We start from the raw sequence: 27,167 nt of genomic DNA, 5'->3' as shown, positions 1-27,167 counted from the left end.
AAAATGACCAACAGTCAAGATTTAACACTCGTCAGCATCCTGTTCTTCTGACATTAACAAAAAGTGATTAACGGATCTCAGGTTTCACAACAAAAGTAAGTAGGATAATGATTACGGGCTATATATCGATATAATATCGATATTGTGATATGCGACTACATATCATTGTAGATTTTGTTAAATAAAAATAATATTAACTGTATATATATATTTTTTTATAACGCTGGTATCGGATCGGTATCGGCAGATACCGCAAGTTCATGTATCGAGAAGGAAAGAATGGTATCGGAACATCTCTAATTATATCTGTTAAATCACTATTCTATACAGTAGCTTCACCCAACACTTTTTTCTTTTGCTGACATGTCCTGATCTTCCGATGCCGTAATGCCACTCATTACTCTCACTGTCCCACATATCAGACCAGTGATGCATGCTACATACATGCAGTAAATAAATAATGTAAACTATGTAGGATGTAGAGCACACCATTGACGGTCTTTCATCATGGATGAGGCCAGCCTGCTGATGTCATTGACCAGATGTGAGAAACATGTTGTGGACGAAGGAGGAAGCGATGGATGATCTTCTAGTTAGATCTTATAACACCCACCGCTCCAGTGGGAGGCCAGCTGTAAACAGCCTAGCCACCCATGGCCCAGTTTGATGAAAAGGTCTCTCTGAGAGGGATTACTCGCCCCCTCCACCGCAGCCTTTGCAATCAGCCGGCGCACCCCTCCTCGAGCTCCGCTGTGTGTACATGTATGACCACAGCAAAGTATACACAGCGTTCCATCCCCCAATGGATTCTGGGAAATGGACTTTGGAGGGGGAGGGCGTTGTAATCATTAGGGTCATGCTCAAAATGCTTTTGGAGAGCTAGCAGAGCACCCAGGCTGTTTAACCCCCAACCCAGCACCCTGTAACCCCCCCGCCCATCCAAACATACACACCAAGCCCCAAGGATTAATGTTGCATGAAATGGCATCACAGGCCATGTCCATCCCAGAGATCCACAGTGTTGTTAGCAGTAATGGGATGGAGATGGAGATAGAGATGGAGGGAGGAGAAAGCCTCCTGAGTGGAGCCACTCAGGGGAGACCTACAGTACATCTGATTAAGTGGCAAGCGGAGATTTTCTCTCTATTAAAACAGGCAAAGTGTTTTAAAAATGTTTTCTATGTGTCTCCGATGTGCCCGTAAGCCCCCGGAGTGCACATGCAACTATGTGTGTTTGTGTGTGTGTCTATAGTTGGTACACACATGCCCGCACATACACATACACTATATATAGACGTCTGCCTCTGGCTAAATCTTTTTGACATTAGCATTAGTGTGTTTTGGTGTAGTCATGGTAACGGATGACTGATTCCCCTCCCCTCATTTTACAGAGGGCATCAGGGTCAGTTGTGTTTTACAGTAAAGTACTGTAACAACTGGAAATATTCAACCTGTCGGATAATGAAAAATGTTATTAACTTCTCAACTTAATGGGCGAAAAACATAGTAAATCATGTAACGTTATTATATTACTAATAATCAATATTAGGAGTGGGAATCACCAGAGCCTCCACGATACGAAATTATCACGATACTGCTGAGTATTGTGATAAGATATATGCGATATATTACCTTTTCTCAACTGCAAGTGATGCAGTTTGTCAACATGTGTTTTATCTAAAAGGATCCAGTTTTCACTCTGTTCGTCTCAGAGTTTTCATTCACATATCTTGAGGTCAGAGTTCAAGGAACCCCTTTGAAAATGACCATGCCAGTTTCTCCTCGCCAAAATTCAATGTTACTTTGGAGTGTTATTTAGCGTTCTTCCCAACAAGCTAGTATGATGGTTGGTACCAATCGATTCCTTAGGTTCTAGTTTCATATGATACCAGTAGCTTCACTCTAGCTTGTAGACTGAGCCCGCTACAATCTCCGAAAGACAGAATAGCGTCCGTTGGATTGTTAAGAGGTAAATAGTTTATATTATAAAAGATCGCAATACTATGCTATATTGATTTTCTTTCCCACAGTTAATTATTAAAAAATTGTAATGTGGATTAATTGGCTGATGCAATCATCATAATGACTAATAATGCATGTAATATGAGCTATTAAATTCTTCTTATTCTTATGATTCATTACGTCCTCAATAATGAATTGTAATTGTAGATATATGCACACTGCTAAAGTTATAAAAAAAATGACCAGCTTACTTTTAAAGGAAGTGCCTGGTATTAGATGGCATAGCAGCCTGGAAAACATCCGAGGCACTCTTGATTATATTCAAAATCCTTTATTAAATCATGGATAAACATCAACACATTTCAACAAGTCTTCATCAGGGTGTGAAATTGTAACGAGGACAGGTGTTCAAATTTGAAAAAAACTCATTGAGTCATGTGAGTCAGTGCTGCCCACTTAAATCACTAATAAGACATATACGACATATCAAAATGTGTGTAAACATGTAGTGAAACTGACTCACACACATACTAGTTAATAAACAAGAAAAGATAAAGCACAAGGTCAATAACTGTGAAAATAACAGTGTAAAAAGACAAATAACTATAATACTCACACAAATAAAGGCAAGGAAGAGATTCATGTGAAGCAAATAAATAAATTAAGGACAAAAATAATGACTAAACCAAAGTATAAACAGACAACAAGCTTATGTGGCTCTAGAGTGTGAATAAATAGTACACGTCCAAAGTCTTAAGGACACAGATAAAAATGTTTGTAGTAAAGTATAATGATGTGATTTATTACTTTGAAATAGTTTGTTCCATGATTAATCTACTGTATTCTCCATCTATAAGTATTACTGGAACTTCTCAGGCATCAGATTAAAGCAGCAATGATCAGTATTTTTATGTTATTAAAGGAAAAAAATGTGTAGTGTGATAGAGGTCACTTGTAGTGACAAATTATAAGGAACCTGCAATGCAATTCAGATGTTACGTTATCCTTTTCATCCCGGCCTCATTGCTGACCTTCTTCGTTTCTTTCCTCATCCTCCTTCCCACTCAGGGGCTGCTCCGAGCTCTACCGCATACCCATGGTGGAGTACAAGGTCGACAGCGAGGGTACACCCTGCGAGTACAAGACACCCTTCAGGAGAAACACCACCTGGCATCGGGTGCCCACGGCTGCTGGGCCGCCGCTCTCCCGGGGCTCGCCCACGCAGGGCCCCGATCGCCTGCAGTGCCAGCAGATCCTCCAGCAGCACCAGGCGGCTATACCACGAAGCACCTCCTTTGATAGGAAGCTGCCAGATGGGTCCAGGTAACGCTAGACTATAAAAGACTATGAATTTGTTTTGATTGCTGCTTCATTTTGATCCACACACAATGAAAGAGCTTAAACAAGATTTCCATAATCTACCTGTCAGAGAACACAATATTTTTGGGTCACTACATGATCAATTTCTATGAATGTAATTTCCAAAAAAGAGGTTTTGACCATTAGATAACAACTTTAATCAGTCGTATCTTATTCAGCAGGAAGCTTTTACCGCATATACATAGTATGTACAATAAGACTACAATTAAAATGGGAGAGTTGCGAGAGTGAACGAAGAAAATAAAAATATATCAAAATCAAGTCACGGCGACATTACTTACAGTGTTGCAAAATAAAGTGAGTGAATGCAAAAATTTAACCAAACAAATGAACAAAATTATGCTTTTAAGACACTTTTTGGAAGTCAAGCTTTCTACTCAAGGTTTTTCAGGCTCGCGATCAAACATGGTGACGCTCAAAAGATCCGATCCTTTGAGATGAAATCTTTGAACTCTGAGCCTCTCTCATTTAGAGAAGAGCCGCAGTAACACTTTGAGGGGCTGTTATTGTGTTCAGCTATTTGCATACAGATAAATGGAGCATTTTATTCCGATGAATTCACGGCTTTGCTTTCATCTCCTTTTTAGATGATAAGGCCACACTCAGACTTTGTTCCTGTCCTAGACGGTGTCTCTTTTGGACATCTCCATTGAGCCATGTAAAGCAGTGATTTGTTCATCCTAATGAAACCCCTACAGTCATGATAACCTTTCCAGTGTGTCACACCGACCCCCCCCCCCCCCCCCCTGGTGTTGCCTGTTCTGACTATACTGGGATAATGGCTGCCTTCTCTGCCTAATCAGAGTCCCTGGCAGCGGGAGAGCTCCGTTCTCCCTCGCTCCTTTCTCCCTCCCTCCTCCTCCGACTCCCCGCTCCCTCCCTCTTCCTGCACCCTGCTGAGGAGGAGGTGATGGGGACACTGACACAGCTCAGCTCATCTCATCCAATTACTGCTGAAACAAAGAGAGTGCTCTTCCCTGGACCACGATATGTAGCACCCCAGAGAGAGTGGGAGTCGAGGAGGGGGATGAAGGAGTCAGAGACTGAAGAGGGAGGGAAGGAGGAGGGAGATATTATACAGTAGCATATTCTACAAAACAACAACATATAGAATAATTGATCATGTTTTGGTTTTTAGGATTTAGATCTGTGGTCTATAGCAGTATTTCCAACCAGGCACACTTGTACCGCAGAGGGTTTGTGGAACGATTGTGGTGTAGCTCAACTGATTTGAAAAAATAGAAACACCAATATGATTATTTATTTTAAAGGAACAGTGTGTACATTCAGGGGGATCTATTGGCAGAAATGGAATATAATATTAATAAGTATGTTTTCTTTAGTGTATGATAACCTGAAAACAAGAATTGTGTTTTCGTTAGCTAAGAATGAGCCGTTTATACCTACATAGGAGCAGGTCCGCCATGTTGCACCGCCATGTTTCTACAGTAGCCCAAAAGGGACAAACCAAACACTGTTAACTTTTCCTAAATTGATTGAATTATGAATAAACAGGTGGAAAAGTTTGTTAAAACGAATGGATAAAATTGTTGAAACGTCCAGATGTGCAACTCCAAGTGGTAGAAGAGTGAATGAAAACAGATCTAAAAATTGACAGTTCAATTGTATTAAAACATTATCGTAACAATATCCACTCTTATAGAATTATAAGTGTTAAATAACATCCAGTTTAAATTCAAATAATCATGTCTGGAATAGGACCTGTGGTGCCAATGAAAGGATACTTGAGTTTATCTGGGAACCACTGATCTGACTGATATGAATCTCGATAGCTCAGATAAAGCATCATCCCATCCACACATTTAGCTCAATCCAGACTTGGCACTGTAAAATATGACACCTACTACACAGCCAACTGGGACCGGCCGCTAATCTCTGTAGCCTCCAATGTTATTGCAGCGCAGAGAGACTTTTTCTTTTTTTTTTTTTTCAATATTCCCCCCAGAACTTTACATTATGTCAAGAGAGGAAGAGACGGAGAACAAAAAGCAGCTGCTGCTGTTTCACATTAAAGTGCCTGGACCCGGCTGAGGAGACTAACACTTCAGCCGCGGAGGAAATGCGGCAATCCGGCCAAAGCGTTGGATGATGTGTGCTGCGACTGAGTTACTGACAGTTTACTGAGTTTCCCACGGAGGTGTAGACAAAGGAAACCTGATTACAAAGCAGAAAGAGAAAGAATTTGTCGCCTTCTAGATGGACGTTCGTATTGTGAACTATGAGATTCTACTGGATTATCTTTATGACCTTCATATTTCTAATCTTTGAATATTCCTTTATGCTTGTAAATATTTAAAGATAAAGGAAGAAAAAACACACATTTCATCATCAGGTTCATTCAGACCCAATCCTAAACTCTTTATATAAACAAATGCATAAGAAGAAAGACACAGAGATGAAAGAGTATGCAGCTAGACCTGGCTGGAGATTTAATGTGAAAGCCATCCTGCCTGTGTTATTGCAGTCTTATTCCCGTCCGGCCATTTAACCTACTTTGGAGTGTTGGTTAAAAGGAAGGCCTCTAGGCAGCAGACATAACTCCAATCCAGTGTTTATTTTTCACTCTAGACCGTAGTCCGCAAGTTTCTCCTGACCAGGCGAAAGTAAGCAAAAAAACCTCCTCTTAAGTCTGGTCAGAGCTTATTGCAACACGGTGAAATACACTTTGTACAGGTTGAGCCAAAGTCCAAGAAGTTAACAGATCACGTGTGAAAAGGTAGTTCAAGAGCAGAGTCAAGTTTGTGTTTCCAAATAGAAATCCTCTTACATTCATAAGCTACTTCTGTCTTTTACTCTACATACACACACACACACACAGGGCTGCACCATCTGGATCACTCACTGAGGCGTATTACCATAACTAATCTCTGTTTCTGTTTGTCTTCGGGGAACAAGACACCTTCTCCCTCACTGACAGCACTCACGTTTTCTTTATGCTTTATTTATTATCCGCGGTGCTCACATGCATGGGACTATTCACTTGTGCCTATCTGCCATGTGGACTGTTTTTATATTCATTTATTTTTATCATTATTTTATTATGAGTGATTAATTAAAAAAAACACTTGCACCATTAGCCCAGCATTATCAAAAACTTCTTTGCTTGTAAATATCTGTCTGTGCATATGTCTGTTTCCTGTCTGTTTTTACTTGCCCAAAATCAAATTCCCATCATGGATTAATAAGGTTGAATTGAATTGAATGTGACACCCAATAATAATGTAATTAACGCTGGAGAGTGAGAGAAAGAAGTTATTTCCAATTGTGAGATGTCAGCTTATAGAAAGTCTAATTTAGGCAATGAGTATAAAATTGTGTCGGCCACGTTGTTTCCCAAAGACCAAGATGACGTCCTCAAATGTCTTGTTTTGTCCACAACTCAAAGATATTCAGTTTACTGTCATAGGAGTAAAGAAACCAGAAAATATTCACATTTAAAAAGCTGGAATCAGAGAATTTTTACTTTTTCTTTTCTTAAATTACTCAAACGATTTGATTATCAAAATAGTTGGCGATTAATTTGATAGTTGACAACTAATCGATTAATTGTTGCAGCTCTAATTTGCAGACTCCCATCATATCGAAAGAATTCACTACTTTTCTTTGTTATATATTATTGTAAATTGAATATTCTCTGGTTTTGGACTGTTGGTTCAACAAAACTAACAATTTGAAGATGTCACCCTGGGCATTTTTCACTATTTTCTGACATTTTATAAACGATTAAGCAATTAGTTGCAGCCCAAAATTGAGTATATATAATAAGTAAGGGATAATGTACAACAAGTTGGTCATTGTTGTAGGGGTTTATTAACAACAATGACCCGCTAGCTGTATATTATCCCACTTATTACACGGCTACTTACTTAAGAAATCAATGATTTTCACAAAAACGGTCCTCCAGAGTCCGACATCAGAACTGCGCCCATAGCAACAGTCTGCTATACATAGCAACGGTCTGCTATAAAGAAATAACAGACTGCAGAACGCCGTGATTGACCAATCAGAATCAAGTATTCAACAAAGCTGTGTAATAATGTCATATACAGCCCAGGTTTTGACCATCTATGGCAGTGTGTTTTACACTTTTGCCCCCTCTGTTTCTGCAGGACGATGCAGGATATGGAGAACCCCCAGGTCACCTCATGTAACAAGGGAGATCAGCACTACCGCAGCTCCCCCAGTAACCAGTCCTCCTCTAGTGATCCAGGACCCGGCGGCAGCAGCACCTGGTCCCAGCAGCCTGGATTCGATGGGTACGGGACCACGGCAGTGTTACTTCTTTTGAAACGGCCTCAAAGTCCAGGAATATGCGGTTTTGCAGTAATGAATACAGCTTCAATCAGCCCCAGCACTATTTCTGAGAACTTGCAATTTTGCAAAATGACAGCAATTTTTCCACATGAAATGACCAAATCATCAGCGCACTCTTGGCCAGTCGTCACTCTTTTTTTTTTCCCAGGAAGTGATTTAACAAAAAATATAAAATGATGCCTGCAATGGTCTAATACCACATCCAGAGCTTAAAATTAGGGAAGATGATGGAGGATGATTGGTTTCATGTATGATATTTATTTTCATTTAACATGATGTATTATAGTTTCCATTCTATCAACCTAAAGCCTTAAATACAGAAGAACATAAATGCTACCTCAAACATAAAAGGCCACGTTTAAATTAAGCCGTTCCGTTTCACAGCCATTCAAAATCCACGCCTTGTACAGTATTTTTCATTGTTGTAACTTTGAACAAATCTTCCTCCTTCTGTTCAGAATATTTGAAAAGGATGAGCACTTAAGTTATGATGGGAGGTGATTATAAAGAATTCTTTCAGTATAACCTACTGCAGCTGAAGTGCCACTTTAGCAAACTACACTGTAATTTTGGAGAAAGCAATTGAAAAGACATCTTTTATAAGAAAAAAGAGAGCAGGAGAAAGAGGCTTCAGAGACCTTTTTAGCTTCTGTCAACAACCACAATTTCTTTCTGTCATCAATGTTTTCCAGTTTATGTGTTCTCTCCCCTTAACAGCAAATATCAATATAGATCTCTTTTCAATATTCAGCTCTATTTCCCTGCTTTCGATGATATAATTGTATGCAGGGCTTCAGACTGCACATGCGTAACATCTGTCAGAGTCTTGTACATGAGCAGAATCCATCAGAGACCAGCGTCTGTCTGTAAGTGGTTACAGACCATGACAAGAGGCTTAGCTGAACGCTGCTGCCTTTCTGTCAGAGGCCTCAAAAGTGCAGTGAACTCTCAGGAATCACTGTGGCCTGTCAGAGCAGCAGACATGTTGACTAGCCGATTGATCTCCGGTTAGAGTCTCGGCGATAGATCACGAGACACTGTGGCCTCTGTTGTAACCTTTATTAGCTCTTTAAGGTTTAATTAAGACCCGCATTGAAAAATTTGCAGCTCTTTCTCCCTTTTGTCAAGAGCGAGAGTGCCTGGCATGCCAAGTCGAATGAAAGGAGGTCTCTTGTCGGCGTTGTCTGGCAGCTTCTTTATTCTATTATAAGCTCAAGTGGTTCGACCTTAAATGATCTTGAGCTAATTGCTGTACATCGGTGGTAAATCTATTGAAGCCTTTCTTTTACTAGAATACAGAGTTCACTCTATAGACGGAAAATAATTTACAGCCACTTTCTTTCTCCAGGTGCCCCTCCCCTACCCTCCATGAGCGGGCAGGTGACATCCAAGGGGGTGACGGCGAGATCCACAGGGAGCGGGAGCCCACCCTGGAGAGGACCAGGTCTGCAGGTGAGTCTGACGTTCTTTCAGCAGTGATTCATGCTGCCTATTCACACCTGGTACTCCTACACACTCAGCTTTTTCTTCTCGTCCCACAGAGGCCAAATGGCACATCCCCTCCACCAAGATCCTGAATCCTCTGAAGCAAAGAGAAGGAGGGAAAGACTCGCCCAACAAGCTGTCCAGGGTAAATGTCTACCTGCCTACTTTGATTTCAGTTTGACCGAAGCTGCCCACGTGACATTTAAGGGAAGTGTTTAGAAATTCATTGTTTGGAAGGGCACAATGTTAGAAAGCGTTTAAAGGGATAAAAATGTGACCGAGTAGCACATCCCAGAATAAAATCAAGGAGGACAAAATGCTAGCATGCCACTTGTTTAATTAGCTCACATCACAATAGACGTACGCTTATGCGCTTCGGCACGGAGCCTTCTTCAGAGCGTTTAAAGGGATAGTTCGGTTGTTTTGAAGTGGGGTTGTATGAGGTACTTATCCGTAGTCCGTGTATCACCTACAGTAGATGAAGGTCGGAACGTCCCCAGTTTGGAGAAACAGACAGGAGTTAACGCACGGAACCAAAGCAATGTACTGCTTTGGACGGGGCCAGCTGCAAAATGTATTTTTAGCCAACTAAAAGAAAGGCTCACCTAAAAAAAAACATATTTTCGCTGATTTTCCTTGCCGTGAGACGGCTATGCAATCTGTTTCCGATGAGGAACTGGAGCCAGTATCTATGCTCTCTTCAAAGCAACCAGACTCCTTTGAAAAAAAAAACAGTAATTTTACCTTGCAGAACATGTGGTTAGTTCACCAAAGTCACACAAGAGCACAAACAAACTAACCGATGGAGGCAGCGGTAGACCAGCAACTTTAAATTTACTTAAAATTACAGTTTTTTTCAATGGAGTCTGCTGACTTCAGCGAGAGCATAGATGGATACAACGGCTCAGTTCCCTGTTGGAAAGGGCTGTCTGACAGCAACGTAAAGCAGTGAAAATATTCTAAATATAGTGTACACTTACACTGATATTGATTATTTTTAGGTGAGTCTTTCTTTTAGGTGTCTGAAATACATTTTGCTGCCAGCCTCGTCCACAGCAGTACATTGCTTTGGTTCCGTGGAGTAACTCCTGTCTGCTTCTCCAAGCTGGGGGCACGCCAACTGCCGTCTACTGTAGGTGATACACTGATTATCGATAAGTACCTCATACAACCCCACTTCAAAACACCCAAACTATCCCTTTAATGCAGCCTATACAGTCCGTGTGCTGTGTTTGCAGTAGATGCTCAACTCTGCACTGTCAGACCTGGTTTACCCCACATCAGTGTTTAAATCAGGGTGAGGTCAGATTGCCCTTGTTTATGTGCTTTGCAGCAACCAGCAGCTCAATTGGGGTATTCAACCTCATGTCGTCCCCTCTAGCCGCTCTTTGCACTCATCACTTTCCTTTTCATCAGCATGCAAACGGGCGTCTCATCTCATCACCGTTTCGGGTTGTCTCACACTTTTCTAGGACACATTTTCCTAGAAGGTTGAATATATTAAGTGCTCGAGTCTCTCATTTTCTCCTTTCTCTATCTCCCCCTCTCGTTTATCTTCTTTTTTTTGGCCCATTCACCGTCTCTCCTTGTATCTCTTCTTTCTCCTTTGATGCTGGAGGCTGACGCATACAGCTAACAGCATCTTTCAGTGCTTTCAGCCACTGTTGCATTAACCCAGGCCAGTGGATGAAAAATTTAAACCATTCTCTTGGCGTTCTCTTATCCTAATGCACAGAGCCTGTTTTTATTCAAATCAGAGTGGCTGTTTTTGATGTGACGTGAGTCAAGTTGCTTTCATGATTTAGCATAATGAAGAAAACATGACATGAAGTCTACAGTATATTATCTATTTAAGCATTACTGTTAACAGAGGCTTGTTTTTGACTCAATACATTTAACCATTAGGCTGCTGATCTACATTGTGAATACACTGAAGTCAAGTTGGCATGACTTTGCATATCTTTATTTATTTATTATTTATTTGTTTTCAGCTTGATGATGAACAACCGTGGCTTTCTGTTTAGAACGGAGAAGAATAGTTTATGAAAATATTGAGAGCTGCCAAGATTTATCGATTAATCGATTAATTGTCCACTATTAAATGAATCGGAAATTATTTTGATAGTCGATTAATTGGTTTGAGTAATTTTTTAAGCTTCTTAAATGTCACCTTGGGCTTTGGGAAACACTGATCGACATTTTTCACCATTTTCTGAGATTTAATAGACCAAACAGTTAATCAATTAATCAAGAAAATAATCAACAGATTAATCCACAATAAAAATAATCGTTAGTTGCAGTCCTAAAAATATTGTACATCCCTTTTAAACTGATTTAGGGGCCAGATCATGTGGATTTTTCACACAAGTAGGTCACAAACAAAGTGTGTGACATTCAGCATATTCTGTATTTCTTCATGTGACTGTCAACTAGCCTGACAGTATCATGGGCCTCAAGAAAACAAGCAGTCGCCTCAGTCAGGGACACAAGAACATGTGATGTAGCCTGATGGGTAAACCCATCCCCCTATGGTGCGCCAAGCATGTTAAAGCGAGCGTAAGAATTATTTGCAGCTGCTGTTTGACCTCGTCTGATTTACTGTGTTTCTATCTCCTCTCACCCTCTTGCTCTCTCTTTTTCTACCAGTCGGGTGATAAAACCTCAAGCCACTCGAGCAGCAACACCCTCTCAAGCAACGCCTCCAGCAACAGCGACGATAAGCACTTTGGCTCCGGAGATCTGATGGACCCGGAGATGCTGGGCCTCACTTACATCAAAGGGGCGTCAACAGACAGCGGCATCGACACTAATCCCTGCGTGGCCCCCGGGGCCCGGGTGCTGCTGCAGGGCAGGGTGGGGGAGCAGGGACACGCCTGGGTGTCGGAGCACCATGAGGACGGGGCGTCAGAGGAGGATCATGGGAAACTGTACATGCCGCAGGGCTACGCTTCTGCCATTATGTCTAGTCATGTGACGGAAGGAAGCATCGGGGACCTGAGCGAGATCTCATCACATTCAAGGTACAGTGCAGAGACAGGATGTTTGTTTTATTTAAAAGTCCCATATTGTAGAAAGTGAGATTTCCATGTCTTTGTTGATTATAAAGCAGGTCAAGGTGCTATTTCAATACTGTGAAAGTATCAAACGCCTTTAAATGAGCTGACAAGACCTCCGTAAAGTTGTGATGTCACAACTGTACAGTCACCGTTAGAAGTGCCGCTAAACTCTGTGTAGGGGACACACACAGTGAGTCGCCGGTTGCAGTGACGCTGTGAAGACGGCGACAGTGCAGAGGCAGAAGACCACAAAACGCTGACCAATCAGGACTTTTTCGTGAGGGGGATTTAAAGAGACAGGCACTAAAACGGAGCGTTTCAGATAGAGGGTGAATACAGGTATATTCAGACAGACAGTATGTGAATAATAAAGTGTTTTTTGAATATTAAAGCATGTAAACATGTTCTAGTAGAAACCCAAAATACAAGTATGAACCTGAAAATGAGCATGATACGTCCACTTTAACTTTTTCCCCTAAAAGACAGTTTAGATGTGTAGTTTCCAGTTGTTTTGGCTGCATATGTCTGCTGTTTTGCAGCTGAAAGTGTGTTTGGGGTCGGTCAATACGGAGATGAATGACTTGTTGAAGCTGCACTGAAGGCCCAACACTTTATTAGGACACTTTATGTTGTTTTTTCCTTTTATTTGTCACCGCACTGTATACTCCAGCTAATGCCATAGGTGGCTGTGATGTTCTTTCTTCCCTAAGTGCAATTAACTTCATCCTATTGTGGCATAAGGCTAGCGTGTTGGGTCATTGATTTGCCCGCTGAGAAAAATCCCACCCTTTTCATGTTAGCTATATGTCTCGGAGCACTGTGTTCAAACATGTGGATGTACATTCACACGTACACCACCGCCGGCGATCTATTCAGCCCATTATCTGTTCTATTAAGCACACACACAGACAAACACATGAACAAAAGGATGGTTGCTGACCTTTTCACCCAACCGTTTCTCCCTCACTCCTGACCCGCCGCCTCACTCATCCAGCTGTGCTGCTGGGTGGGTGGGTGGGGCTGCTGTCAGGTCGGAGCAACACGGGGGGTTTCATCACACCGTCGTCCAAGTCCTCCTCACCAGACTGGGGCCCATCTGGGGAAAAAGGAGGGGTGTCAGAGAGGGTTGGCCCTGCAGCCACTCACAGTCTGTCTCTATGAGATAGAATGGCTATCTATTTGTTTACGCCGTACTGGATTATATTAGCACAGTCTGTTGAGATCATTGACCTGTTTGGGAGGCGTCAGAGCTGTCCACTCCAGGACATCATTCAGAGATGAGTAAAGAGCCCATGCCATCACCTTGAATACTCCGATGCTTCCCACCTTTTATGTAATGGTCTTTGACACCCAAGTGTCATCTGAGCAAACAGTGAAGCAGCAGGAGCACGTTTTGCAGGGTGTGGCCCAGATGGTCATGAATATGGAAACAGAGTGCCTCCAGCTTAAGCCAGCTCTGGTGTCTCAGGGTATTTTAGAAGAATGTCTTGTGTTTGCTGAAAGTTTTCCAGCAAACAGCAAGACATTAAGACCAACACCTGACACCTTCATGGACCTGTGCTGTTTCTCTAGAGTCCAGCTGAGCAGATAACAGATGAGTCCTAACCAGGCAGGTGACATGAAACACAAACCCTCATTTTAATGATGGGATGAATAGGAAACCACAGTAGATGTGCTGTTCTGGATGCAATGTAAGCAATGCAATTTTAAAAGAAGCCAAGACAGACAGAGCGCTAATTTTCTCATCATTTTCAACTTTGATTCATTCATCCTGCATAAATCTACTGCCACTTGAATGAGGATGTAGAATAAGGATATGGAGTTATTCTAAGTATTTTCACAACGCTGAAACAGTGGGCGTTATGCAGCAACACTAAATTTCTAATATATTTTCTGTTAAGAGAAAAAATAAAAGAAGTCGCAACAAACGCTGTTAACCCTCCAAATCTGCTCTTATCCAGGTGAATGATTAATACCACTTTGTTATAAATTGGAGGCGTGTGGCCAATGTTTATTATTAGCATAGGTAACGACCCCTAAACAGGGCAGGTGTTGTGCTGTGTGCAAATACTCTGGCGGCACATGCCCAAGAATTGGAGAGATGCCAACAAAAAAAGACTAAAAAGAAGAACTTCAGTAGTATTGAAATTGAGGTGCTGTTAAATACACTTAAACAAAGTAAACATGATTTTCCAGAGCGTCAGTACTGGTTTTACAGGAAAATCAAAAAGCGTCGTCTGTAAGCCATTCAGAAGCTGAACGCACTCAGAATCATTTAAGGGGTTTTTATAGTCTTAATTGGGATCAATGGACCAATAGTATTTTTTTAATAATCCAATCATTATAATTACTCTAAATCATGTAATAATCTAAATTTGATTAAATGATATTTATGCTTTTTTTTTATTTCAAATTTGCGTTTCCTTGTGTTGGACAAACAATTTGCGGATTGTGAAAACAAGATGTTTTTTTCTTATCTTGGTCAAATGTTCTCTTACCAAAGAGAAGAGCAAAAATACGAAAACATTGGTGAATCCCAGAAATCAAAGGGTATTAGCAAAGAACAAATCGTGGATACAAACAAAAATAAGAGGACATTTGTTTGTATATCGCTTCCTGCATAAGTCCCAATAATCATAAACAAAGAAATGGTGCAAAGCCATGTTTAAATCAAATGGATTTTATGATTCACTGTATGAAAAATTAACCAGAAACAAACAGCATTTTAGTAACTGTAGCTGAAATATCACTAAAAATATTAAGAATTTTTTTTTAATATACGTCCTTTTTTCTTTACAAATAAAGTATTTATTTGACCATTTGATCATAAGTTCTTTATTTTTTTTAAAGTGATTTATTTTGTACTTTAAGAATCAGAAATGAGCAGAAGTCATCGTAGTGAATATCTCAAAACCCCCACAAATATAACTGTCTAGATACCACTGGGAGTTAGAGAGAAAATACGCTTATTTCTGATTCAAATGCACTGACCCTTTAATCCGGTTTGTCAGTTGATATTTAACTAAATATTTAAAGGACAAAGTTCAGCGGGAGTATGCACATGATAGACTGGATGTGAGTCATCTCCCAATGTAGGTCAGAGGTGAACTAGCTAGACTCTACTCCATGTGGAGGTGATGATGTCATCCTGTCGGAGCCAACAGCATTTAATAATCATTTTAAGTTGAAAATACAATTATTTCTCAACATCTGAGCTAGTTGCCTTTCTCATCTTTTCATTGTTGATGTTTGTTTATGTTTTTTAAATTCATTCATTTTGGTCACTTTTGAGTTACATTATGCTTTTATTTGTTTTGCTGTTTGGTCAGTGGCTCACACCACTCTGGCAGTCCCCTGGCCCGCGGTGCCCGATACTGTATGTCCGCTGACTCCTCCAAGGTGTACACCATCCCCCAGACCAGCAGCTCAGGGCCAGCAGAGCCAGAGCCGGGTCCGGAGCCCAGCTCAGAGGCCTGTGGACAGACACGGCCACTCCCAGTGGGCGTGAAGACGACTGATGATGATGATGATGCCCACAGCACTGAGGGACCTCCCAACATTTCAGAGTGTGGGTGAGTGTGTGTGAGAGAGAGAGAGCATGTATGAGAACATCACCAAATATGCTCTTATACCACAAAAACAGAAAAGTTAGTACAGTTTGGTGCCAGTTGACATTAAGTTCAACTATCTGTATCATGCAAAGCTAGATGACACACTTTTTAATCACGCTAACTGGCCTCGTCAGCACTGTTTCTCTCACCGTGGAGCTGTTTACTGCCAGACTCACTGTTGCACGAGAGCCAGACTCATTCCAATACAAGTGTCCCCCGTACACTCAGCCCACCCAGTGTGCATAAACCGGCCCTGATTGAAGCCGACAGCCACAAAATAAATAAGTTCAATGAAGCCGCGGACATAATACACTTGGCACATGTCACTTGCGGTTATTGATTGTTCCCGTGAAGCCGCGTCCCCGTGGACTGCCAGGCTGAGCTTCCACTAGATCAGCATCTCTGCTGGGAGCCAAGCAACGATCAACACACACAACAACAACAGCAACACACTGCTGTCACACATGCAGCCCAAGGACACACCCGCAACAGAATAGCCTCTAGAAATACCGCAGAGGAAGAGGAATGTACTCTCAGCCAGGTTGAGAACGTACACTCCCCTCAGACTTTATACGAGCAGTGACGACTGACTGTATCTGTCTGATGATTAAATGGTTTTCTGTAGAGAACAGAGAGCCATTGATGGTGAAATTGAAACAGAGCTTTGATGGTGTGTGTGTGTGTGTGTATGTGCTTGTTTGAAGGTGTTTGCGTGCCGGCTGTGGGCATATTTTGGAGGAGAGAATGTGAGATTTGCCCTGGAAGAAACCCCCTGCTCTATCTCCCGAGTAATTTCATTTAGCCTGTGAAATTTGCCACTTAAGGACTGTGTGATTGATCGCATGCAGTGAAGTCATCTCCTGCCGACTTATGAAAAAGCTCTGTAATTCAGTTACCCTCCCCATTGTTTGTTTATATATTCCTACAGTTTTATTTCATCTTACATAACAGCGCCTCGTGATGAATGGCCTAATATTACTCACAGATATTGTTCTAACATAATGAAGTTTCTCTTCCCCCCCTTCATAAAAAGTTTTCTCATTTGCTCTAAAACTGTATGTAATGCAGGATGTGTTTCAGTGCTCCTAACCCCGGGCTGTTTCTCTCTTGCTTCTGCTTCTTGTTCCAGAGGAGCGGAGAGCTTGTTAGCGTTCCTTCTCTCAATGCTGTCTGAGCGTTCAAGGTACACAGCTAGTGAAAGTGGACCCCCCGTGGCCCAGCCTGCTCCCCGCCCCACACACACCTCCCCAGCACCCCCCACCCTTTGTCCCAGACCACCGCCCTACTTGTGACTCATGGCAGGTCTAAAGTGCTAGTCCTGCCATGTGGCACATGCTGAGGGTGGAGGACAACCAGCTGTGCATCCGTGGCTGTGACATTTCTGCAATACAGAATCCTACTGCTGTGTAACTGTCCACAATGCTTCGTCCTTTTTGTATCAGCTGCTTTAGTGATAGAGAGACATGCAACTAGGGCTGTAAGAAAATATCTATACACCTGAGTATCGTGATATTATGTTTTGTGATACTCCAAAACACTGTATCGCCTTCGGGCCTGGACACTATTCGATCTTCCAGAAGTCGTAGCGGGCTCAGCAGGCTTTTAAAGCCAGAGTGATGATACTGGTATCATATGAAACTAGAAAACCTAAGGAATCCATTGGTACCAAACATGCCATACTAGTTTGTCACAAAGGAGGCTAAATAATGCCCCAAATTTACACTAAATTTTGGCGAGGAAAAACTGGCATGGCTATTTTCAAAGTGGTCTCTTGACCGTTTAGGGCAGTTTGGGTTATTTTTGCCTATTCTAAAATGGTGTATTTCTGGTGTGTTCTTTATTATATGACAGTTTTCCTGAAATTAAATAAAAAAAATCGTAATACACAACCCTACTAAACAAGCAACCCAGTCTGCACCCAAACCAGGAATGTTGTGGTTGCATGCGCCCCGACACCCTCACTCTTTTTCTTCTCTATGTTTTGGCCTTTCTGGTGGATTGGAGGTCTGTTACAGCGAGTGGCACCATGACATTAATGCCTTGTCTACAGTAGAAGAAGCAGACATCAAGGTGCAATCAAAAAAATCTGTTTCCATCAGCCTCTACTGCATTTTCTCTTTTTGATTTGCCAATTTACCACCTCAGCCAAAACTAAAAACATTTTATCAATTTATTTTGTCTTTTTTCTTTTCAAATTTCTGGCATTAAAAATGTGTATTTATAACAGGTGGATGAAAACGTACCTTCTTTCTTTTACATTCATAGTCAAGACCTGCTGTGCAAGAAAACATTTATTACACATTGTAGGCATTTAACAGACGCTCCGGCACAGTAGAATAACCTTTAATTACAAAGGTCGGGGCTTTAGTGTTGTTCCAATCTTCCTGTAATTATGGATCGATCATGTAAGAACAAATTGGACAAGTCAGTACACAGAGGGGGAAAGAAGGGGGTTGTTCCCTACCGTTTTAGCACCAAACCAGCTCAATTAATTGCATTTCTTTTCCTGGATGCAGCCTTCAGAATAGAGCAATTGTTTTTGAACCAGAGATCTCATGGACCAGTCAGAATGCATCTGGCAATCACACAGCAATACCCGTCTATGTATTTAGGGCTTGGTTGCCATGGTGCCGAAAGCTTAAAACAGGGCAACTCTCAGCAATAGTGTCTCTGGTTAACCATCGCCGCCGTGTAGCATATCCCCCCGCGGCCATCTAGCACCCTGCCAACAGCACTCAGTGCTTCATGCTCACAGGCTGCTCACTTAAAGCAGAGGTCTCACAGCCACACAACTTCACCGGCCAGGTCAGCCACATCCTCCCTACATTGTATCCCCTCCTCTAAACACCCTCAAAATCATTTAAATGACAAACACCGCCACCAAAACAAAACATGTCACCTCTTGTGGGTCCTTTTCCAATCCTGTCTAACAGCTCTCATGTCCTCTGTTGTTGTCTTCACACTCCTCTAGAGTCCGTGGTTTGCACTTGTCTCTGGATGTAATTTCTGTCCTCTTTTTTCCCTTCCTTTCTTCCTCTCACAGTGCTTGGCTGCATTCTTCACACTGTCTTTAATCATTGGTTTGGCAGAGTGAGATGGGAAAGGGTGGGTTTGGTAATAAATTCCCCTCCTGGCTTCCCTCTCCAACCCCGTTACCCCACGCTCACCTGACTAGCATGGAGGCACCTGACGTTGGCATGCTAAGACAGATGAACCCTTTGTGTGATACTGACATTATTTCCTAAATAGCTGGACCCAAGCTACGATGGCCCGCGGCCTCCCTTTGCCGGATGTGACTCTCATAACACTTCTGATGAGCTCTGCTCTTCTGTGCCCCTCTGTTTGGGTCTACAGGCAGCTGTACGCACAGGAGGCCGCCTGCCGGCTCCAGGCTGCCGAGCGGGACGGAAAATCACTGCAGAGGCTTTCGAAAGAAGAATACCTTAAAATGATGCTGCCCGACAGCCCTCCGGGAGAAGACAGGAGTCGGAAGGTGAGGTCATTGTGGCTGAACTAACCTCTATATTAAACGATGATTGTGATGATAAAACCTGTTGAAACTGTGAAGTTATGATTGATAGCATGATGACATTGTTAGGATCAACTGCAAACCTTGAGGCTATTTTATGACTAACAAGGCCACAACCAGAGCAGATAACCTCTTGCTGGGAACCAAGTAAAAGCAGGACAAACATCTGCTGCCCATCAGCTGGTCCCACCGCTGAGCACCACAGCTGATGGGGCTCGTCTCTCCCGACAAAAGACCCTTTCAGTCCCCATTGACTGGCACAGAGTGTTTGGATAATTCAATTTATACCGGGGCCTGGGTTTGCTCAGTCGGGATGTCATGGATTAAAGGCAGGGAGTTGCAGAGAGTGCATCGATGTTTGATGTTCCTGGCTCCTGCAGACTCTATTAATTGCATCTCCAGTCCCCCATCCCCCATCCATTATCTACCAGGAAGCGACCCTGGAGACATACAAATGGGTTATTTTTGGATGCTGCTCAATTCTAATAGAAATGCATTTCATCCCTACAGACGACGGGCTTGTCCTCTGGCACAGGAAGGCCTTGTCCCTCACACGAAGCAGCTCAGTGTGTTACAGTATATAAAACGGGATGCCTACAAGAGAACCAGGCTAAAATGAAAGCAGGTGCATCAGGCGATTTCCCTTCATTTGATTCTATTTTGTTTCCCGCAGAGAAAGAAAACACAGTAACCAGTACAAAGGTGCACACAGTGCTGTTTGGTGGATTCAAAGAGCAGTATAGTCTTTGTTGTAATCTCCAGTCTGATTCAGTGTGATAATACAATGTGTGGAAAAGCAGTGTGGGAGACAGATGCATAGAGAGCCAGAAACTCCGACCATATACACATCTGATCCCAATAAACACATACCGTTCTCCTCTGGGGACTGCATGTTTTCAATCATCAGCTGGCACGTAAAGGATTCAAAATACAGTAATGACAGTGTTGGATTTATTTTAAATTACAGCCTGACTTGTTCAATCACCTAAAGGTTAATTCGTGTGTCACTTCCAGTAGTCACCCGATGCCAGTGTTTGTGTTGTGAGCAGGTGCAGAGAGATTTTCCTTGCCAGCCGCGGTGTCCGCTGAGACGCCCTTCCACAGACAGGCACGCTATTGTGTGGCTGACGTAAAGGAAAGGCCGTTCACAGCTTACTCTCCCACAACGGTCCTCTTTAGAACCTCCTGTGGGAAAGCAAAAAGCATCTGAATAGGTGGTTGTCCGACACATCCTCCCAAGTGGCACGTCAAAGGGTTTCGGTGCTGGTTGTTGTCTTTGTTCTGTGTGAGCGGCGAGGAAAAGAAGTCAGGGAAATCAGGAAAGAAAATCTATGTGGATGTGTCACTTCTGCTTCAACTGATAAGAGCGTTGCTGTTGTGCAAAAGAATTCAGCCCAAATCAGGGTGTGGACCGTTGCCAGCTGAGGTGGATTTAGACTCTGAAATAGTCGATAATCTTGCAGGTTTGATTAATACAATATTTTCTGCATGATGTGCACAGCAGGTTCAGTTAACCGGTGCCAAGATGCGTTCAGAGAGTCTGGTTTGATGCTGCGGATGTAATAAATAGACGGCTTCTGAAAAAACATTAAGCCCTATTGCAAATGGTTTCATTTGCCGTGACTCCATTTATTGGAGCTCTAAATCTGAGCTATTTTTGCTTTATAGGAGAGAGCAGCAAATCCTGTTTAAAGTTGTTTTGATGAGTGAGAACCTTATGGGGTCTAATCTTGTAAAGTTGGGTGGGAAAAACTCGCAATAAGAGACAACCTTGTTAAGTTAAAGCCTCTGAGATGTTCTTTGGAGGCAGTATGTATGTACACTGCTTTGAATTCCAGCGTATATCTCCGCTCTAAAGACGTACTAGATGTTTGTTAAATTGTCACGGTGGGATTTGTGGGGGATCAGTCTTTGAAATGGAGATGGCTGGGTGTTGGCTTGCGGGGATACGCGTCTAGAGTTGGTTACAGCTGCAGCCGAAGGCAGACATTCACCCATCTGGCCGACTGCCCCACATATCATTTGTGGTTACTTTTGATGTCACTCCTGCAGTATTTATGTAAGCTAAAAGGGACAGTGATGGATTGGATTGGCCTTTGTGGTTTTGTGTGTTTAAACAGGAGATCCTCTGTCAAAATGTTGGCCACAGTCATGAAACTCGATTATCTGCAGTGGTATTCTGTGTATTTCTTCTGTGTGCACATGACTTTGCCTCAGGACGATGCTGCTTTCCAAACACTCACAGCTTTTGTGATTGTTCATCCTGACCTTTTGTTGCCTTTTCACCTCTGCATTGGCCTTTATACGTCTGGAGAGTACACACAAAGCCGCAAAACATACTTTATATAAGTACATTATAGCCACTGAACTGTGTTCTTTGGCTCTTTGTCTGGTAAACAAGCAAACAAAAGAAAATGTGTTCTGAGTTTATTCACAAATATGATGAGTTGTTAAAGGTTAACTTGAGTATTTTTCAACCCTATTTTCGCATGTTTTTGTTTCTAAGTGACTAATGGGGACAACACTTTTTGAAATTGATCCAGTATTGAGGCAGAACGCTGCAGCTGCCAGCCGCTAAACGGGCTGTCATGTAATCATTTGGGGCAAGCTGGCACCGTGAAACATTTTTACCGTTCGCTTGATCCGGTCTGTTTGTTATTGTGTGTCTCGCTCAGGGAAGCCTCGTTCTGTAATCTTACGTCAAATCCACATTGTCGAGATCATCTAAATATTCAGCCATGACATTTCAAATATTTTAGATGACACTAAGCTAAGCTTTCTGTTGTCCAACACAACAAACTCTGACAACACCGGGGTCCCGTGGCCCTCCTCTCTCAGTTCTCACTCACGTTTCAACCGTTGTCTTCCGGCAACAAGTCACATGACACAATAACACACAGATAGCAAAAGGCAAGAAAAAGGTTTTATTTCTCTTTAGGGTTCTTTCCATAATGTTGTCAGACACTTATAATAACAATCAGAGCCTTGTCAGTGGCAAAAACAAGCACTTTTAGTGGACGTAAACGGTGCCAGGTTGCCCCACATGATCACATTACTGCTCATTTACCAGCTGGCGGCTACAGCGTTCTCCCTCAATATTGGACCAATTTCAAGTGTTGTCCCCATTAGACACTTAGACACAAAAACATGGGAAAATGGGCTCCAGGTTGAGAAATACCAAAGTTATCCTTTAATACTGCATTAAATTGACTTCTACATGAGTTCCATTGTGCTTTATTTATCTGTAGCGACAATCCCTGGATAATAGCACATGCTGGAGTTTAGTTTCAGGAAAATTGCGGTACTTTTCAACCTGGCGTATTTCCCATAAATGAGGCCATTGGTCATGACTCAATGGTTCATGCTAACTACCCCCGTCGTAGATATTCTGGGAAATGAGGACTCATGCAAAACAACATATATCAGCGGAAGTATCAAGCACTGACTCTGGTATCCTTTGTGCTGGCATGACTTTATCTCTGGCTTTCCTATCAGCTCATATTTATCTTTTCCATCTCGTATTGTGGCATTCAGTCTTCTCTGCCTTCTGTAGTTTCTCACATTAAGCTCAGTGACTTTTGGCTGCCTCAGCGCTCTGACCTCTGTCACCACCTCCACAAGCCCTGTCCCCTGTTTTTCCCACTCTGCCAGACGCTCTCCAGCTGTGCTCGATCCATCTGCATTTTCCTGAGAGCAAAGACTGTAATTGATTCCTGACACTGCTCCCTGATGTTCCCTCCTTACTCACACAGCTGCCCGCTCATGTAAACCTGCTGTGTCGAGGAAAGGCAAAGCACAGGGAATATGCAGACGCTGGAGGTCACTCAGCTCCATCATTTGCATTGTTGTTGACAAATTGTCCTCTCTTCTCTCAGGTGTCGGCAGTGGGCAGTCTGTCGCCGAGACGCTCCCTATACCGGACGCTATCAGACGAGAGTGTGTGCAGTAACCGCAAGGGTTCGTCCTACGCCAGCTCGCACAGCTCCATGCTGGACCAAGCCATGCCCAACGACATCCTATTCAGCACCACCCCTCCTTACCACAGCACGCTGCCTCCTCGCATGGTCCACAATCAGGGAGCGTCCAACCTAAGGAGTGAGTACACACAGAGAAACTGAAAAAGAAATGTGTACATTTGGTTTCCACAAGGACACAGTAGAGATGCTGCTTTAGAGAAAATAAACTAAAATACCTCTTAGAGACAGATTGCATGTTGCTCTTGGATTATCATTCCTCTTCTCTGGCACCAGATAAAAGCCAGGATATAGATACTTGTTTGAAGAGCCACTTGTGTCCGACCAATATCATCAGCACAACTGGTACACACTCCAACAACACTCCTCGATATAGCCAACTAATTGGAACTGGGCGAGGCGGCGTGCAACTTGCACGGGGCCTGCCGCTCCGTCTGCATTAAGCAGACACCTGTCACTGCTGGCTAGTATTCCCCTCTCTACTGTTCTCCCAGCATACGCTGAATATGTATTAGTGATGAGAGGTGATGTGTCCTGCCTGCACTACTGCAGATCTTGAAGCTCTGTGACATGAATGTGCCTATTTTTCCATCAGGAGTGTCACAATGTGTCATGCGTTATGTTTCATTCACTCATGAGTCCCTGCCTGCCTCCCCTCTCTGTCCCTCCTGTCTCATTTCCATACCGTTCCTCACCCGTCTCCGGCTGCCGTCGTTGGATAGAAAATGGCTTTTGGAAAGATGTTTCTCTCTTTGGCCTCTTCTGGCTGTCAACCTGATGGATTCCTGATTGTTTTGAAGGGTAGTTGAGAACACAGGCTCTCTCTTTCGCTTACTGAAACAGCCCAATTTGGTAAACAGCGAATCACTCAAGCTCCAAGATGCTGGGTAAATTGAAAGGAGAGTGTCAGCATCACCTCAAGCTCTCTCACTCTCTGTCTCTTCTCTGCTTCTCCACTCGTGCTTTTCTAAATGCCTCTCTGCAGAATGGGAGCTTGTTTATTGCATTCCTCGTCTTTCAAGGCTGACAGGGAGGGAGGGAGCGGGGGGGGGGGGGGGGCGCGGAGGAAAGGAGATATTGATTGAAACATGAAGACATTCACTTAGACAAGTTATTTATCGCCCCTCAGACAGTGCCTTATGCGGAGAAGGTGGTTTAATGTGAGCCCATCGTGCTGTCACAGAAATACAGAACTTTTCTTTTCAAAGTTAAATTGTTTGCAACGTTTCAGGAAGATTTGTTATTTCGGCACATCCGGATTAGAATTGGACTCAGGTGAAGGTATGATTGGATAGGAGCTACTTTACTTAGCATAGACTCAAGCTAGGTGTTTTGATGTGCAGGTCTGGAGTCAGGTAAATATCATCCCTTTAAGCAGCAACGACCAGTTTGAATAAACCCCCTGCCTCCCCCCCTCTACGCCCCTCCATTCCTCTCCCAACCCCTCTCGACTCAGAGGCCCTGTTCAGACCTGGCATTAACATGCGTACTGAGTGATCAGATCACAAGTGGACAGCTTTGAGTACGTCTGTTCACACCTTGCATTAGAAAGCGTCTCCATGTGCGTCCTGAGTGACCAATTATGATCGGATCTCACTTCCCCGCTCTATATGCAAATAAACACGTAGTAAACACACGGCTAATACAGCAGACGTTCTGACGTAATATTACAGGAATGTCAGTAGTAATATCTTACATATTTGGGAATTTGGGTACATTTTATTAACATCAAAATATAAGGTTATTGTCTTGACCGTCCCCGCTTGGAATCAGAGCTTCAGAGCCGGGGGACAGAGCACCGGAACAAAAACACCGACACATCACCGACAGTATGATGATAATGCCTATTCGTATAGTCTGTAGATATGTAGCCTAGATATATTTTAATAAAATACAGTTATACCGACAGAATACAGTAGAGCACAGAAGTCGTTTCCATGCTGCGAGGCAGACCAGCGCTCGCATCTGCCTGTCTATTCACATGAGGAGTGCAGAGATCAGCGGATCCCAGCGCGACATTAGTTGAGTAGGCGGTCCTTAATGTGGGCCAGGACACATTCGCGTACACACTGCAAAAAGAATGTGGCCACATGTGGCCCAGACCACCTCTGAATGTGGTCTGAGCGATCGGATCTCAATGCGTTCTCTTGAGTGCGTTCACACCTGTAGTTAGAGTTGTCGACTTGTGATCGGATCACCCAGGACGCATGTTAATACCGGGTCTGAACAGGGCCAAAGAGTAGCCCTAAACTCAGGCCAGGCCTAGACACTGATCGGAGTGCCTGCCTGTCTCTGCAGATGAGTTTTGGTTCTCTGACGGCTCCTTGGCGGACAGGTCCAAGTTCAGCGACCCGGGCCTCATGCCCCTCCCAGACACTGCCTCGGGCCTGGACTGGTCTCACCTGGTTGACGCAGCACGAGCCTTTGAAGGTAACCAGCCTGGCTGAAGCTGCTGGCACCTTGTGTAACCTCCCCCCCCCTCCTCCTGGCTGCTTAGCGTGTGCGTATGTGTGTGTGTGAGTGTGTTTGTGTGTCTGCAAGTGCTAGCTCGCTTGCATGTGCAGGTTTGTGTGCGCTTTCTGTTTGTGTCTCCTATAAGGTGCTGTAGGAGGTGACTTGTGGGAATCCTTTTTTTTTGCTTTTTGCACCTCTGCTCTGAGCCCCGTTGTGATTCCCATCGAGCACTGTAGCTTGGAAAAATGAGCCGTCATTTGTCAGCACAGACACGGAGCCAATTTTCACACAATAAAGCCCGCAAGTGGCCACTCAGGGAGAGTTCTTACAGCGATGCCTTTTACTATTAAGCTCTTGGGGTTGATAGTTTGAGGTAATTTCAGATCCTCTCTTGGCCTTTTGTCCGTTAAATCTGAATATGGTTCTGGAAGATGTTGGATTTTTTTTCTTCTACAAAACGATGACAGACATCTCGTCTGGCCCACAGCAGCAGATTATCGCCTTAGAAATAGAAAGGTGGTTTCTTCTAAGCTGTCTGAATGGCTGCTTTCGAGTATTTGTAGTTTTTGTGGACTCTGAAAGAAGTGATTTAGGGTTTACAGTATGTTGTCTTTCTAGACAACTTGAGTGATATGTTGCTGTCAAAACTAAAATCTCTTTTCACTCTATTTTCAGTTAGTAAGCACTGGCACGCCTCAGCCACTTCATGATCAGCATCATCACTTTTTTGCGACCACTCTCATGCCTCTCAGTGTGTTTCCCATATATCACGGAAACGCTTGCATGCCATGAGTATTTTTTTCCCACTTGAACTCCATCTGACCCCGGGACCGGCGAACGGGCAGCGTAGCATGTGACCATTCATTTGTCATAATTAATGAATCCTCTGTGGAGTTTCTTCTTTGATACGTTTCCTGCTGCACAGCCCGCAGCATATTATTTAACCAGAGTGGAGTCAGTGGAGATGATGCAGAGTCTGACTGGCAGCTAGAAGGCAGTTGTCACGGCAGCCGTGCTGGCCCAGAAAAGCGCTGTGTAAACTGGAGCCTTGTTGCCGAGCAGAAAGCTGCTCCAGGCTGCCATGTATGTTTAACCAGCTCTGTTTAGAGGCAGGGCAGAGAGAGGTAAAGCATTTATAGCACTCATAACCTTGGTCATGTGGATCCTGAGAGACTGCTCAGATTCAGTTTGCAGCATCCACAAAAACACCACTCTCTCCTGACATTTGAAAGCAGAAGGCATTTTAAAAAAATGGGCTAAATTTGAGCAACAAAAGGCTTTTGGTGCAATCACTGAAAGCTCCTTTTGTCAATATGTTCTTAATATTCCCTCACAAGTAAGTACAGCACAGCATGTTCACTCACACAGATTGTTGTGTTTT

General features: G+C 43.2%; 1 protein-coding gene across 6 annotated transcripts in view; it reads left to right on the top strand.

Moving 5' to 3' along the window:
• The window catches only part of LOC141774198 (signal-induced proliferation-associated 1-like protein 2), a 100,374-nt gene that overhangs the window by 68,525 nt on the left and 4,682 nt on the right, over positions 1-27,167 (top strand). For 2 of the 6 annotated variants that reach the window (XM_074646615.1, XM_074646616.1), the window contains exons 10-19: positions 3,031-3,285; positions 7,473-7,619; positions 9,026-9,129; positions 9,219-9,307; positions 11,809-12,182; positions 15,548-15,790; positions 16,959-17,012; positions 19,184-19,322; positions 23,234-23,453; positions 25,631-25,762. In XM_074646615.1, coding sequence (XP_074502716.1) covers positions 3,031-3,285; positions 7,473-7,619; positions 9,026-9,129; positions 9,219-9,307; positions 11,809-12,182; positions 15,548-15,790; positions 16,959-17,012; positions 19,184-19,322; positions 23,234-23,453; positions 25,631-25,762 — 1,757 coding nt within the window. Of the gene's footprint in view, positions 1-3,030; positions 3,286-7,472; positions 7,620-9,025; positions 9,130-9,218; positions 9,308-11,808; positions 12,183-15,547; positions 15,791-16,958; positions 17,013-19,183; positions 19,323-23,233; positions 23,454-25,630; positions 25,763-27,167 lie in introns of those variants that run through there. The other 4 variants (XM_074646617.1, XM_074646618.1, XM_074646620.1 and 1 more) reach the window with 4 other exon arrangements.

This window comes from Sebastes fasciatus, chromosome 9, assembly GCF_043250625.1.
Source record: "Sebastes fasciatus isolate fSebFas1 chromosome 9, fSebFas1.pri, whole genome shotgun sequence".
NCBI classification, from domain to species: domain Eukaryota; kingdom Metazoa; phylum Chordata; class Actinopteri; order Perciformes; family Sebastidae; genus Sebastes; species Sebastes fasciatus.
This window is presented reverse-complemented; position numbering and strand designations above follow the sequence as displayed.